This window comes from Microcaecilia unicolor, chromosome 1, assembly GCF_901765095.1.
Source record: "Microcaecilia unicolor chromosome 1, aMicUni1.1, whole genome shotgun sequence".
In the NCBI taxonomy this organism is placed as follows: domain Eukaryota; kingdom Metazoa; phylum Chordata; class Amphibia; order Gymnophiona; family Siphonopidae; genus Microcaecilia; species Microcaecilia unicolor.
The window spans coordinates 133,243,481-133,256,026 of record NC_044031.1 but is presented as its reverse complement, the minus strand read 5'-3'; the positions used below and the strand labels follow the sequence as shown (position 1 = coordinate 133,256,026).

The following is a 12,546-nucleotide window of genomic DNA, read 5'->3' as shown; positions in this document are numbered from 1 at the left end:
CTTGAATGTGAAACTAGCAAGGGATATTGGGCTGTGTGACAACTTCAGGAGAAATAGATGTCTATTGTCCCAATATCCAAATGCAGAAGTAAGTGACTTATAAACTGCTCACATCCACGAGCTGAATTAACCCTAGACATTCAATGCTGAGACATGTCCAGCCTCCAATACCGAATATTCAGGTTAGTGCAGCAACCCGGAAATTAACTAGGTGGATAAAGTTAGGACAGACTTTTTCCTGTTCTAATTTTATCTTCTTATTTAGCTGGTTAGTAGACCGAATATTAACTAGCTAAGTAATAGCTCTGCCCAAACTCCACCCTAAACTGCTCCTAAATAGCTGGTTTCTTAATGGCTGGTTAGCGGTGATATTCTGCAGCACTATCCAATTAAAACCCTTTAGTGTCCAATGTTCCCATAATAAGCCATATGGGAACAGATTGATGGGAACATTGGACACTAAAGGGTTAAGTACTGCTGCATATTGGTAGCCAGCCAGCTCAGTAGGATTTAACCAAGCAGGAGCCTCTCCTGTGTGGTTAATCCCCTTTGAATATTGGCCCCCTGTGTTTCTAAAATGGCTTGACATAAATATTTACATTCCAGCACATAGATATCTATATTGTCATAGATGTTCATGACATTTACGCATTACCTCCTTGATAATTTAGACATCTATTTTTCTAAAATGGATGGTCATGCTGCATGTAAGCAGCACATGAATATCCATTTCACCATGTGTTTTAGAACAGGCTCTATGTCAGCAGATGCTGCTCCAAGATACCAGCGGAACTCCTTTAGACATTCTGACTTGGGTGTCAAATTCCAATATGAGCGTTCTTTCTAAAATCTTTTTATGTGATAAAGATATATAAGATGAATAAATAAATAAGTGTAGTATGGCAGAGCTCCTTAAAATGAACAAAAACTGATGCAAAACAAACCTAGTAACATAGTAAATGATGGCAGATAGAGACCTGAACAATCCATCCAGTCTGCCCAACTGTCACACTCATTATCAATTCATGATTAAATCAACAATGAATGTGAAGTAACATACTTGATCATGTCTTTCTTTTGCATTTCTGGGACATAAACCATAGAAGTCCGCCCAGACCTGTCCTTACATTCCAACTACTGGAGTTGCTGTTGAAGCCCATTCCAGCCTATCATTTGCGAGACACGGACCGTAAAAGTCTGCCCAGCATTGTCCTTAGGTCCCAGCCACTGAAGTTACTGTCGAAGCCCTTTCCAACCCATCCTAAACCGGATTGCCTTATATGGGATACAGATCGTACAAGTCTGCCCGGCACCGGCCTTAGTATTTCACAGCCGGAGTTGCCATCTAAGTGCCACTGGACACATCCACACACACACACAGCCATTATGTTTAGGGTTTTTTTTTATACTATTCATTATCTAATTGGAGATCCTCTGTGTTTATCCCATGCCATTTTGAATTCTGTCACTGTTTTTGTCTCTACCGCCTCCCTCAGGAGGGCATTCCAAGCTTCAACCACCCTCTTCGTGAAAAAGAATTTCCTGACATTACTCAAGTATTTAAATGTCTGTGTCATATCTCCCCTGTCCCTCCTCTCCTCTAGGGTATACATGTCCAGATCTTCCAGTCTCTTCTCAAACGCCTTTTGATGCAAAACCCATACCCTTTTTGTCACCTTTTTCTTGACTGCTTCTAGTATTTTTACATCCGTAGCAAGATACGGCCTCCAAAACTGAACACAATACTCCAGGTGGGACCTCACCAATGACTTGTACAGAGGCATCAACACCTGATCTTCTGCTAGTTACACCTCTCTCGATGCAGCCTAGCATCCTTCTGGCTATGGCCACCATCATCACACTGTTTTCTTACACTAAGATTCTCAGACACCATCATCTCAAGGTCCCTCTCCCTGTCTATGCATATCAGCCTCTCACCTCCTAGGAATACAGCTACTTTGGATTTCTAGTCCCCAAATGTATCACCCTGCACTTCTTTGCATTAAATTTTAACTGCCAAATATTTGACTATTGTTCTAACTTTTGCAGATCCTTTTTCATGTTTTCTTCTCCCTCTGGGATGTCAACTCTATTACAACTCTTGGTATCATTGCAAAAAGGCAAACCTTACCTTTTAACCCTTTGGCAATGCTGCTCACAAATATATTGAACAGAATTGTCCCCTGCACCGATCCTTGAGGCACTCTGCTATTCACCTTTCCTTCCTCCAAGTGAATTCCATTGACCACAACCCTCTGGTGTCTGTCTGTCAACCAGTTTCTAATCCAGGTCACCACTTTGGTTCCTAACTTCAGCCTGTCAAGTTTAATCAAGGGCCTCTTATGAGGAACTGTGTCAAAGGCTTTGCTGAAATCCAAGTAGATTACATCTAGCGAATGTCTCACCATCTACGGTATTGCTAACAAGTGAATTGCTAAGATTGTTCTTTTCATCGCTTTCTTTACTTCTGTCACAGCTTGTTTTTTGCTGGGGTTGACTACATGAATTGACCTGTTTCCAATAGCCCACCCCCACCTTCTAGTTTAAATACGTAGAAACATATTGCCAGAATTTCTCACCAAGGATTCATTTTCCTGCCACAGTGAATGCAGCCCATCATTTCACATCTTCCTATATACCTAAAACCTTCTTGTTGACACAAGGCTTTGAGCCAGTTATTGAAGTTCTCAGTATTTTGTAGTCTTTCCTCTACCTTTACATAAGTTGGTAGAACTTCAGAAAATGCTACAGTCCATACCAAAGGTTTTAACCCCTCTCCCAACTCTTGGAAAGCTCTCTGTGCTACAAGTGGGGTATTATTGGCTAGGAAAAATCTAATGTAGTAGGGTAGAAGAATGGCACTTCCAAAACCACAAGGGAGTCAAAAGTTCTTCGTACACGGATTTCAGTGCTAGGCTCCTGCCTCAGGAGGCTAAAAACATTAACCCCCTGTTTACTAAGCCACGCGGCAATGCCGACACAGATCATTCAAAGTGAATGAGCTGTGTCATTAGCATTAGCACACGGCAGCCGCTAATGCAGCATAGAAAACAGGGGAGTAAACGTGGTATTAAAACATTGAGAGGCCCTTTTAGTAAGCTGCAGTAAGCCCACCTCAGGCTTCTCTTCTGCCATTCTAGAGCTACCGCCGGCCCAATGTGGGTGCCAGCAGTAGTTCCACCCCCAGTTTGCAACATTTCCAGTGCTAGTGAATATATTCAAAAAATATTTCCACAGGGGTTTATCCAGCGGTAATCAAGAAGGGTCAAATGCTACCAGTTACTGCTGGGTTAGCACAGGAGCCCTTTCTGCCACCTCAGTGGGTGGTGGTAAGTGCTCCTCCATATGGCCATGCACTAAGAACAATCTTACCGCATGGTCATGTCTTTTTTGGTTTTTTTTACCTGCTGCTGTAAAAAGGGCCTCATTGCACGGCAAAAACAACCCACGCCGGTAGCACATGCCCTTTTTACCGCAGCTTAGTAAAAGGGACCCTGAGAAGTTAAAACATTTTTAAAATACATTAATGAAAATATCAAAACACTGAGTGGTGAAAAAAAAAAAAAAAAAATATATATATATATATATATATATATATATTTAAAAAACATATATAATCTAAATATTCAGCAAGGCCTATGGATATCAAGAGAACCCTAATAAATAAGGTATAAGAAATATGATACACAAAATATAAAAATTTTGAAAGTATGTTGGCACAAATGAAAAAGTTACAAAATGAATTAAACATGACAGTATCATAAAATTATAAACGCGAATAAAATATAAATACTTCAAATTGTAAAAATATGCACCTGCAATTGTAAAAGCTTTAAAATATATCTATAAAAGCTTTTATGATAATTGAAGACTATAATTTATGTCTTTAGGAAACTGTTCTGATAAGATTCGTTCATGATAGTCATTCATTTTTACATACATTTAAGCATGGAGTCTTCAATTATCATAAAAGCTTTTGTAAATGCATTTTAAAGCTTTTATAATTGCTGATGCACATTTTTACACTTTGAAGTATTTATGTTTTATTAGCATTTATTATTTTATGATACTGTCATGATTAATTCATTTTGTAACATTTTCATTTGTGTTTACATACTTTTAAAAGTTTTAGATTCTATATAGTTTTAGATTCTGTGTATCATACTTCTTATACCTTATTTATTAGAGTTCTCTTGAAATCCATAGGCCTTACTGAATATTCTTATATATGTATTTTTTCACCACTCAGTGTTTTGATTTGGATGTTTAGAGAATAAATTTGTCCAAGTGGTGCTTTATGACACTTTTTGGAAGTTTTTCTCTTTCAAAAATGAGCCTCTTAGTCTCTTCTCTGATTATAGTCAGTATTTGCCTGGTACTCCTGCTAACTGAGGATACCGAAAGGCATTTCACTTTGTTGGGCCCCTTGAAATGTGTTCCAAAGTTAATGCCTCTGAAAATGGAATCCCCTAGCAGCAACAATTTTCTAGTTTGAGATTCTTTATTAGTCCTTTGGGGGTGTCTTTGCTCTAGGGCTACAGCCATTGGTTCTGGTTCCACCTCAGTTCTTTTTTCTTGAGTATCATAATGCTCTAATGCAGCAAAAGAATTATGTAGGGGCAGCAATTGTGAGGGCAGGTGCTTCTGTGTCACATGTCATTATCTGCCTATGCCTACTGTGACCCATCTATTCCTGGGTTGTTTTATACTTTGAAGTAGTGGTGGTTAATTGGTATGATTCTGTGTAGTAATGGAAGCTGCTTTAATTGGGGCAAGACCTAAGCTGCCTGATGGTGTGTCTTGGAACAAAAACACCACAATTATTACACTGAATAAAAGTCACCTTGATTAGTTGGAAATGGTATAAACAGGTGTACTATGATAGTGTTAATAATCTATAAGAATACCTGTAACTGAGGAGTATTATTAATGATTTTTGGATTGTCTAACTATAAGTAGCAAACCTAGGGGTGGGTGTGCAGGACTATAAGTCTCCCACTGATTCAGCCAAGTACTACAATTAAAAATGTTCTGTAGGAGGGGCAAGCAATGAGACAGTTTGAAACAAAATCAAGTTTTTCTAGAATCTAGCTTTTCTCCTTTAAAATCAAATACTCCCAATAAATATTGCAATTTCTATAATGTAAGACTATAGCTACTCTTATGTAGGGCTGGCCTTGGAAAATAAATCTTGCAGAGTTTGTCTACAGTTCAGTAGCTGAAAGTTAGGAGAGTCCAGCTAGAGAAATAGTGGTGACCATCAATGAAGGGGCTCTATGTGTCAATTTTTGTTGTGGTTTCTGAAGAAACTCTATATTTTCCACTGTTGTTTAAACAGTTATTTCAACTTTTTTGCTGGTCTAATTCTTTAAATAGATTTTTTTTCTCTTATTTTTTTTTAATAAAATTCTGCTTCTTCTTTCCCTGGCACTGGTAGACTGTCACTCATTCCTTCTATCCATTAAAATACTTGTCCAAGGTTAAGAATGAAAACTGACTGTGACTGCTCGCTTTTACTTCTGCACTTTTTGAGTACTTCAATGGGTTGTTGCTACTTACCCTGCCTGTATGCCTTTGAAAGTAACACTATGATGGCTATCTTAGAAGCTATATTCTTGTTTTGGATGTCTGGAAACTGGCAATTAGATGTCCATGTTGCATGGCAGTCTCAATTTTATAAAGCCACAATATGGTCATCTAGTGCAAAAACCTTTTTATTGGTGACTTACATTCATACAAACTGTAATAACTCAATCAAGGATCCGGTGTTTACAAAGACAACAGGAAAAAAATAGAATCTATGTACAATACAAGTGAGCCACCAAATATTTCCCATAGGATATCTCCTCCCCCCCCCCCCGAACCCAACCTCCCATTACCCTCTGTACCCCAACCCGAAATTTGGGAAGGAGATAAATCCAACAGATATGAACAAAAGGAAAATGTTAATACAGAACTCCCAAACCGCACACCTATCCCAAACCTCTTCCACTCCTCCCTACCCTCCACTCAAACAACACACACCCAACACCTAGCATACAAACAAACAAACCAAACAATATATTCTACCCTTGAAGGAGCTAAGCAGTGAAGCTTACCGAGATGCCTCCACATTGGGAGGGGGGACTTCTTATATATACAGAATCTTTTCCTTATGACTGTATACAAGGGGATGCCTACTGGTGACTGGCAAGCACACATACTACTATAAATCAATGTGCAGAAGAATTAGAACCACACAAGATACCAGGAGACCTCCAAGTTTCCCTCATGTAATAACTCCTGAACTGCCCTCACCGAACACTAACCCCCCAAAAGAAAAGGACAATATGGACATCTAAAACTGCAGTATATCTAAACATGGCAAGGGAGTGTGGTATGGGTGTATTTTGGGTGGGACTAGGGAGGGGCCAAAATATTGACATCCAATGCCAATCTCAGAAGGGGGAAGGGACATCTATTTCTAAAAAGTTGGATGTTATTATTTAAGACCTGGTACTTGGCGCATCCAGGCTACAGAGGGTTTTTTTGATTGAGCAGCTGTCTACTAGAAGGATTAAGGCACATCAGTGGTTGTTGTTCCCCTTCCTCTCCTCTGATGTGAATTGGCTTTATGACAGCTTCAGGAACTACAGGCATTCTTAATAAATTTCCATGCAGATCTGAGGAGTAACCTAAGGGTTAGTGCAGTGGACTGAGAACCAAGGGCCTCAGGTTCAAGTCCCACTTCAACTTTTTTGTGGGGTTTAAATTCTGAGCCCTCCAGGAACAGGAAAATACCTACTGTACCTAAATGCATAAGAAGCCTGAAGGCTATTGAAATGGTATATATCCAAGTACAGTATGTATTTTTCTGTCCCTGGAGGGCTCACAATTTAAAAAAAACTTCATAAACAGTTGTAGTGGAGTTTGAAGCTGGGCCTCTTCTTCTCAGGCCATTGCCCTAAACATTAGGTTACCCTGTGCTCTGCTTGGATTTCTATATTCATTTTTATTACTATTTTTATTACTATTTTATATGTATGGATTAAGAAATTTTCTGCTATTGATGTTTTGTCATTTGTTTAATATGTTACTATTTGAAACATGGTAACTATTATCACCTTTCCTATTGAAAGTAATTCACCACATATCATGCACAACTATGTATTGTTCTATTAGATTTTACTGGAAATAGATCCCTATACTGCCAATTAAATTACATAGAGTCTATTTACCTTTTATCTTTTACCTACTTGGTTGTTTGTCTGATGGTATAGTAATAGTATTGTTTTTGGTAATATATCAGATTATATGTCAGAAAATTTAATCTATATTAGGCATAACTAATTTTTTTAAATATTTTTAATATTCTAATAATTTTTAATATTTTTAATATTTTGTTATATCTTTATATTATATTGAAATTTGTTGTAATACATTCGATTTAATTTGTTTCCATTCATTTCTCATTTTATTATATATGTGTTTTGTTTTTCTGTTCTTTTGTTGTTATGTTATAGACCCCTGATGAAGGTTTTTTTAAAAACCGAAACACGGACCGTGTTGGGTCCTTAATAAAGTTTTTCTGGAGCATCTCACCTCTTGCCTTGGATTGATCTCTTGAAGTTGTTTTTTCCACCTGTTTCTTTTCTGTGTTGGATTTTTGTGGAAATTTTTGGACCTTTTTTGCGGGTCTACGTTATAGGGACATTTATATAAGCTTGACTTAGTCTGCTCTTTTTCCTTTTTATTTTTCTTTAAATTCTCCCTGGGATTTTCTATAGGATTCCCTCCCCCTTTTCTATTTCTCCTTTTTGTGGTCTATAATTTCCAATTTCCTTAGCCAATTGTGCTGTATATTCTTTATTGATATTTATTAACTATGTTTTGAAAATTTTCTGTTCAATTACATGAAACCTTACCATCAGCCATTGATGGTAATGTTTCATGTAGCAGTAAAGAATCCAGGCAGTAATGACCTACACATGCCAAATGTCACTTGGTGCGCGTCTATTATGCGTACCAAAAAATAAAAAAATATTTTTCAGACGTGCGTATTGGACACGCGCCAAAAATGAAATTACCGTAAGATCCACACTGTAGTCGGATGGTAACTCCATTTTGGCATGCGTTGGGTGCGCGTAGATGCTTATGCAGCTTAGTATAAGGGCCCCTAGATCTGTCCATTAGTTATTTATGTTGTTTTATTTCAAGGGAGTGTGGTTTGAGCAGCCTGAAATATTATGGGACAAATTTATAACTGGGTGCCTCCATTTAATCACCCTGAGGATTCGCTTTGAGAGTCTATTCCATAACAGCATCTGAGCACCCAGATTTCATTATAGAACAATAGCATAACCCAGTATCAAGCTCACTTTACATTTATGCACCCACAGTTACACCAGTGACATAAAAGCAGCAAGGACATGCACAGCTTATAGGAAACTCTGTGAGAACCCTGCCAATTGCCCAACCCATACTCCGCCCATGTTCTGAAACTCTCTATTCCCCAATATCACCTGAAAGCTTGAGGTGAAACTTACATCCCTCATCAAAACCCCCGCTTGGGCAAGTACTGCAGTACTATTCCTAGCGATTAGGCTGTTAGATAGATAGATAGATAGATAGATAGATAGATAGATAGACAGATAGATAGATTCCACACACACACACACATACACACAAACACACAAAGTTGTATTTTTGGTAAATTCTGTTATTTAAAATCTCTGTTGTTTCCTTTATTAGTTGCCACTGATATTTTGACAATAGCACTCTTTTCATTGACCTCTGACATAATAATGGAATATTCAGTTCATTCTGATACTATTATTTTGGTACTGTGGCACTCTAAAATGCTCTGAGTATGAATCAAATGCAGTTTATGGACTCATATGTAGTATGGAATGCTCTCCCGCAACACCTTAAAACTCAAGCAGACCACACCCTCTTCAAGAAGTTGTTGAAGATCTACTTCTTTGCTAAGACTGATTGATGCACCCTCCCTGACCCTTACCCTGCTTAGTTTCACACTGTTAGCTACTGTTCCCCCTGTCTACTCCTTGTATACTTTTCTAAGATTCCTACATTGTAATTTTACTTAACTTTCTGTAAGCCACATTGTGCCTGCATGAGTGGGAAAATGTGGGATATAAGCGAACCATAAATAAATAAATAATTTCGTGAACGTATATATAGACCTGCTTAAAATGTGTGTGTGTTTTTTGCATTGTTTAGGTACAAGGAGCACTGAAAAGACAGTGGATGCAATACAAAACTCAATGGGGCCAAAGACGAAGGGAACATTGTTCCATGAGATCCACATCCTGCACTGCAACATCCATTACTGAAGTCCCAATCTACCTTTACCATCATGACTCTAACAGTGAACAGTTAAATGGAAAATATGGAGAGGACTCAGAAATCACAGCCTTAAAATCTGGAGAAACGTATGCCTGAGATGGAAAACAGGAGTTGAGTAGATCGATATTCATCCCTTCTTGAGAGAAGATCTAGATTTGAATGTCGCACTCTATAAAGCTAGCTAGCCGACAAGACCCACCATAATTAAAGTGAAATAGGCCTCCAACGCCAGCGGCACTAAGCAAGTCCGGCAAAGACGGTCATATCTACTACACTGCTGAAATATGGAGTTTTTCTGCAGAGACATCTAGAATTCTCAAAGCTGCTAATATCCTGCAAACTGTGGATACTCAAGCAAAAATAAAGTTAGTTGTAGCTCCACACATGTACCGACCAATGAATTCATTAAAAGAGGTATCAACTGGAAGTTGTTTCTCTCTGTGACTAATAAATATCGAATGATTACAAAGAAAAGAAAAGAAAAGCACCAGCCAAGCCAAATACATAATGCTCTTACTGAGTACGGACTTCTTTGTTTGATGCTTCAGAACAAGACATTGCACTACAGGGCTTGCAGGACCTACATCTAGCATTAGACCATTAATTAATACTTTCTTATGTCTTGGGCAACTGATTAAAACCTTCCACCATTTGAAAAGCATAAAATTCTGACATTAGTGCATGAACAAGACTGAAACAGTATGGAAAGGGCTTAAAATACAATGATGAGTTTGGAATTGGAGAGAGGAACAGAATGTTTCTTCTAATTTGCTTGTAATTACATCTGATAGGTATTTATACCTTTTGTTGCATAGCATTTAGTAGTTGTGTTATATAGCTCACTTTAAAATGACATAATATATGAAACTGTTGTTTTAACAGAACTATTCTTTGGTTATATTGAAAACGTGTAATAGCCTTTGCAATTCTATTGAAAATGAAAGGCACACATGAAGGGCAATTCTATAACCGGGCTTGAGCAGTTATGTGTGCCTTGCGTGCGTAAGTGCACAGAAAAGTGGCACTTACGCACATAAGCACACTACATGCTAGCCTATAAGGGGAGAGCGCACATGTAGACAGAGCATAGGAGAGGAAAGGATTGTAAAATACCATCAGGTATCCCTCAGATTCTGTATGGGTCACCCAAAATTTGGGTGTGGATCTCAATTAGGCACTAGTAATCAATTATTGGAGTTAACAAGCACTTAATTGGCAGTAATTAGGCCTTACGTGTGGATCAGCCCTAAGCCCTACTCTATAACATGTGAGTTTAAATTTCATATTGTGCAATTCAAAATGGGCTGTGGCCACGGGAGGGGCAGGTGCGTTCCCTGAAATTAGCAGGGCCGGCATTAGAAGGTGGCAAACAGGGCAATTGCCCTGGGCCCCCATACCATGGGGGCCCCAATATTGCCTGAAGGTAAAGGAGGCATAGGCTGAAGGCCGGATTTTGGGCTCCCTCCCCGAATTCTGCCCTGGGCCCCTGAATGTCTATCACCAGCCCTGGAAATTAGGCATGTTGTTATAGAATGCCTACATTTGTGCATCTAACCGCCATCAGGTATAAGTGCTTGTACCCAAAATTAGGTGCAAGAAGCACGCCAAGCTACTATTCTGTAAAGGGTGCTCTGCACAGAGAGCCCTTTACAGTATACTGTCTACATAGTAACATAGTAGATGACGGCAGAAAAAGACCTGCATGGTCCATCCAGTCTGCCCAAGACAAACTCATATGTGTATACCTTACCTTGAATTTGTACCTGTCCTTTTCAGGGCACAGACCATATAAGTCTGCGCAGCAGTATTTCCCGCCTCCCAACCACCAGTCCCGCCTCCCATCAGCGACTCTGGTACAGACCGTATAAGTCCTCCCCTATCCTCGCCTCCCAACCACCACCCCCTCTCCCATCAGCGGCTCTGGTACAGACCGTATAAGTCTGCCCTCCCCTATCCTCGCCTCCCAACCACCACCCCCTCTTCCCCCCAACTGCTCCGGTCTAAGCGCAGATCATAACAGTGCCTAACTTTGGGTGTTGTTTACTGAATCTGCCTTTATCCCCCTAATTCTATACAAGTCACTAAAAATTGCACATACAAATTTGGGTGTGTGCCCAATTTCCACAGGCAATTTAAGTGAATAATGTGCTAATTAGCACCACTAATTGGCTTTTGAACAAGCAATTATTGCCACTAATTAGATTTAATTGGGATATACGTGTGTAAATTTAGGCATGAGTTCAAAAAGGGGGTGCAGAAATAGGAGGGTCATGGATGGGATGGGGATGTTCCTAACATTTATGGGCATTGATATAGAATGAGGGGGGATACATTCCTAATGTAGGCACATACATTTCCACCATGTTTCACTTGATGTAAATGGCCATGCCTAAAGTAAGGCATGATTCCCGGGCATAAATGCTATTCTATAAATCGCACCTAATTTTAAGCGTGGCTTATAGAATAGCACTTTTTTGGTGCCATATATAGAATTCACCCCTATGCGCATAGCATGGAACACTTAGGCACATCAATTAAGCCTGGCGTAAATGATCACACCTAACTTTAGGTATGTCAATACTGACTTACACTAGCATTCTATAGTGGCATCCTGTCACAAAGTTATCAATACAGAATTGGTGCTCAGCAAATGATATTGGCATACCTGACTGGAAGTGCTCAATTATAGAATTGCCCTTTAGGCTTTTCAGTTATTCATGGGGGTAATTTTTTAGCTGTTTACGTTCGTGTAAATTCCAGAGATATCTTTTACTTGTGGACTTTACACTAATTTTCAAAGTTAAATTATATGCATAATTTCCCTGTGATCTGTACCCCCGGACAGTGCCAGCCCAAGGCAAGATACCAACTGAGAGGGAGCTAAGATGCCGCCTCCCCCAGGCCGAGATGTGCCCCCCCCCCCCCACATTTGCGGTGTTTACCTGTTTTGTCACATTCCAAACACAGCAGCTGCAGCGATTCCCATACCCTGACCTGCCACCAGCACTCGCCTCTTCCTTTTACTGCAGCTCTGACGAAACAGGAAGTTACATCAGACAGGTGAGCACAGTAAAGGGAAGAGGCAGGTGCTGGCGGCAGGGCAGCGTATGGGAATCAGTGCCGCTGCTGGGTTCAGAACGTGACAAAACAGGTAAACGTCGCAAACGGGGTGGCTGCTCCCCAGAAAGTGGGGAGATGCAG

The 12,546-nt window shown here is 39.6% G+C and overlaps 1 protein-coding gene across 2 annotated transcripts in view; it reads left to right on the top strand.

The window, feature by feature from the left end:
• Positions 1-10,245, top strand: part of CALCR (calcitonin receptor) — a 414,614-nt gene extending 404,369 nt beyond the window's left edge. For both annotated transcript variants that reach the window (XM_030200551.1, XM_030200543.1), the window contains exon 13: positions 9,220-10,245. In XM_030200551.1, the coding sequence (XP_030056411.1) occupies positions 9,220-9,441 (222 nt within the window). In that variant the 3' untranslated portion in view covers positions 9,442-10,245. The remainder of the gene's footprint in view (positions 1-9,219) is intronic.
• Positions 10,246-12,546: the final 2,301 nt, after the last annotated feature.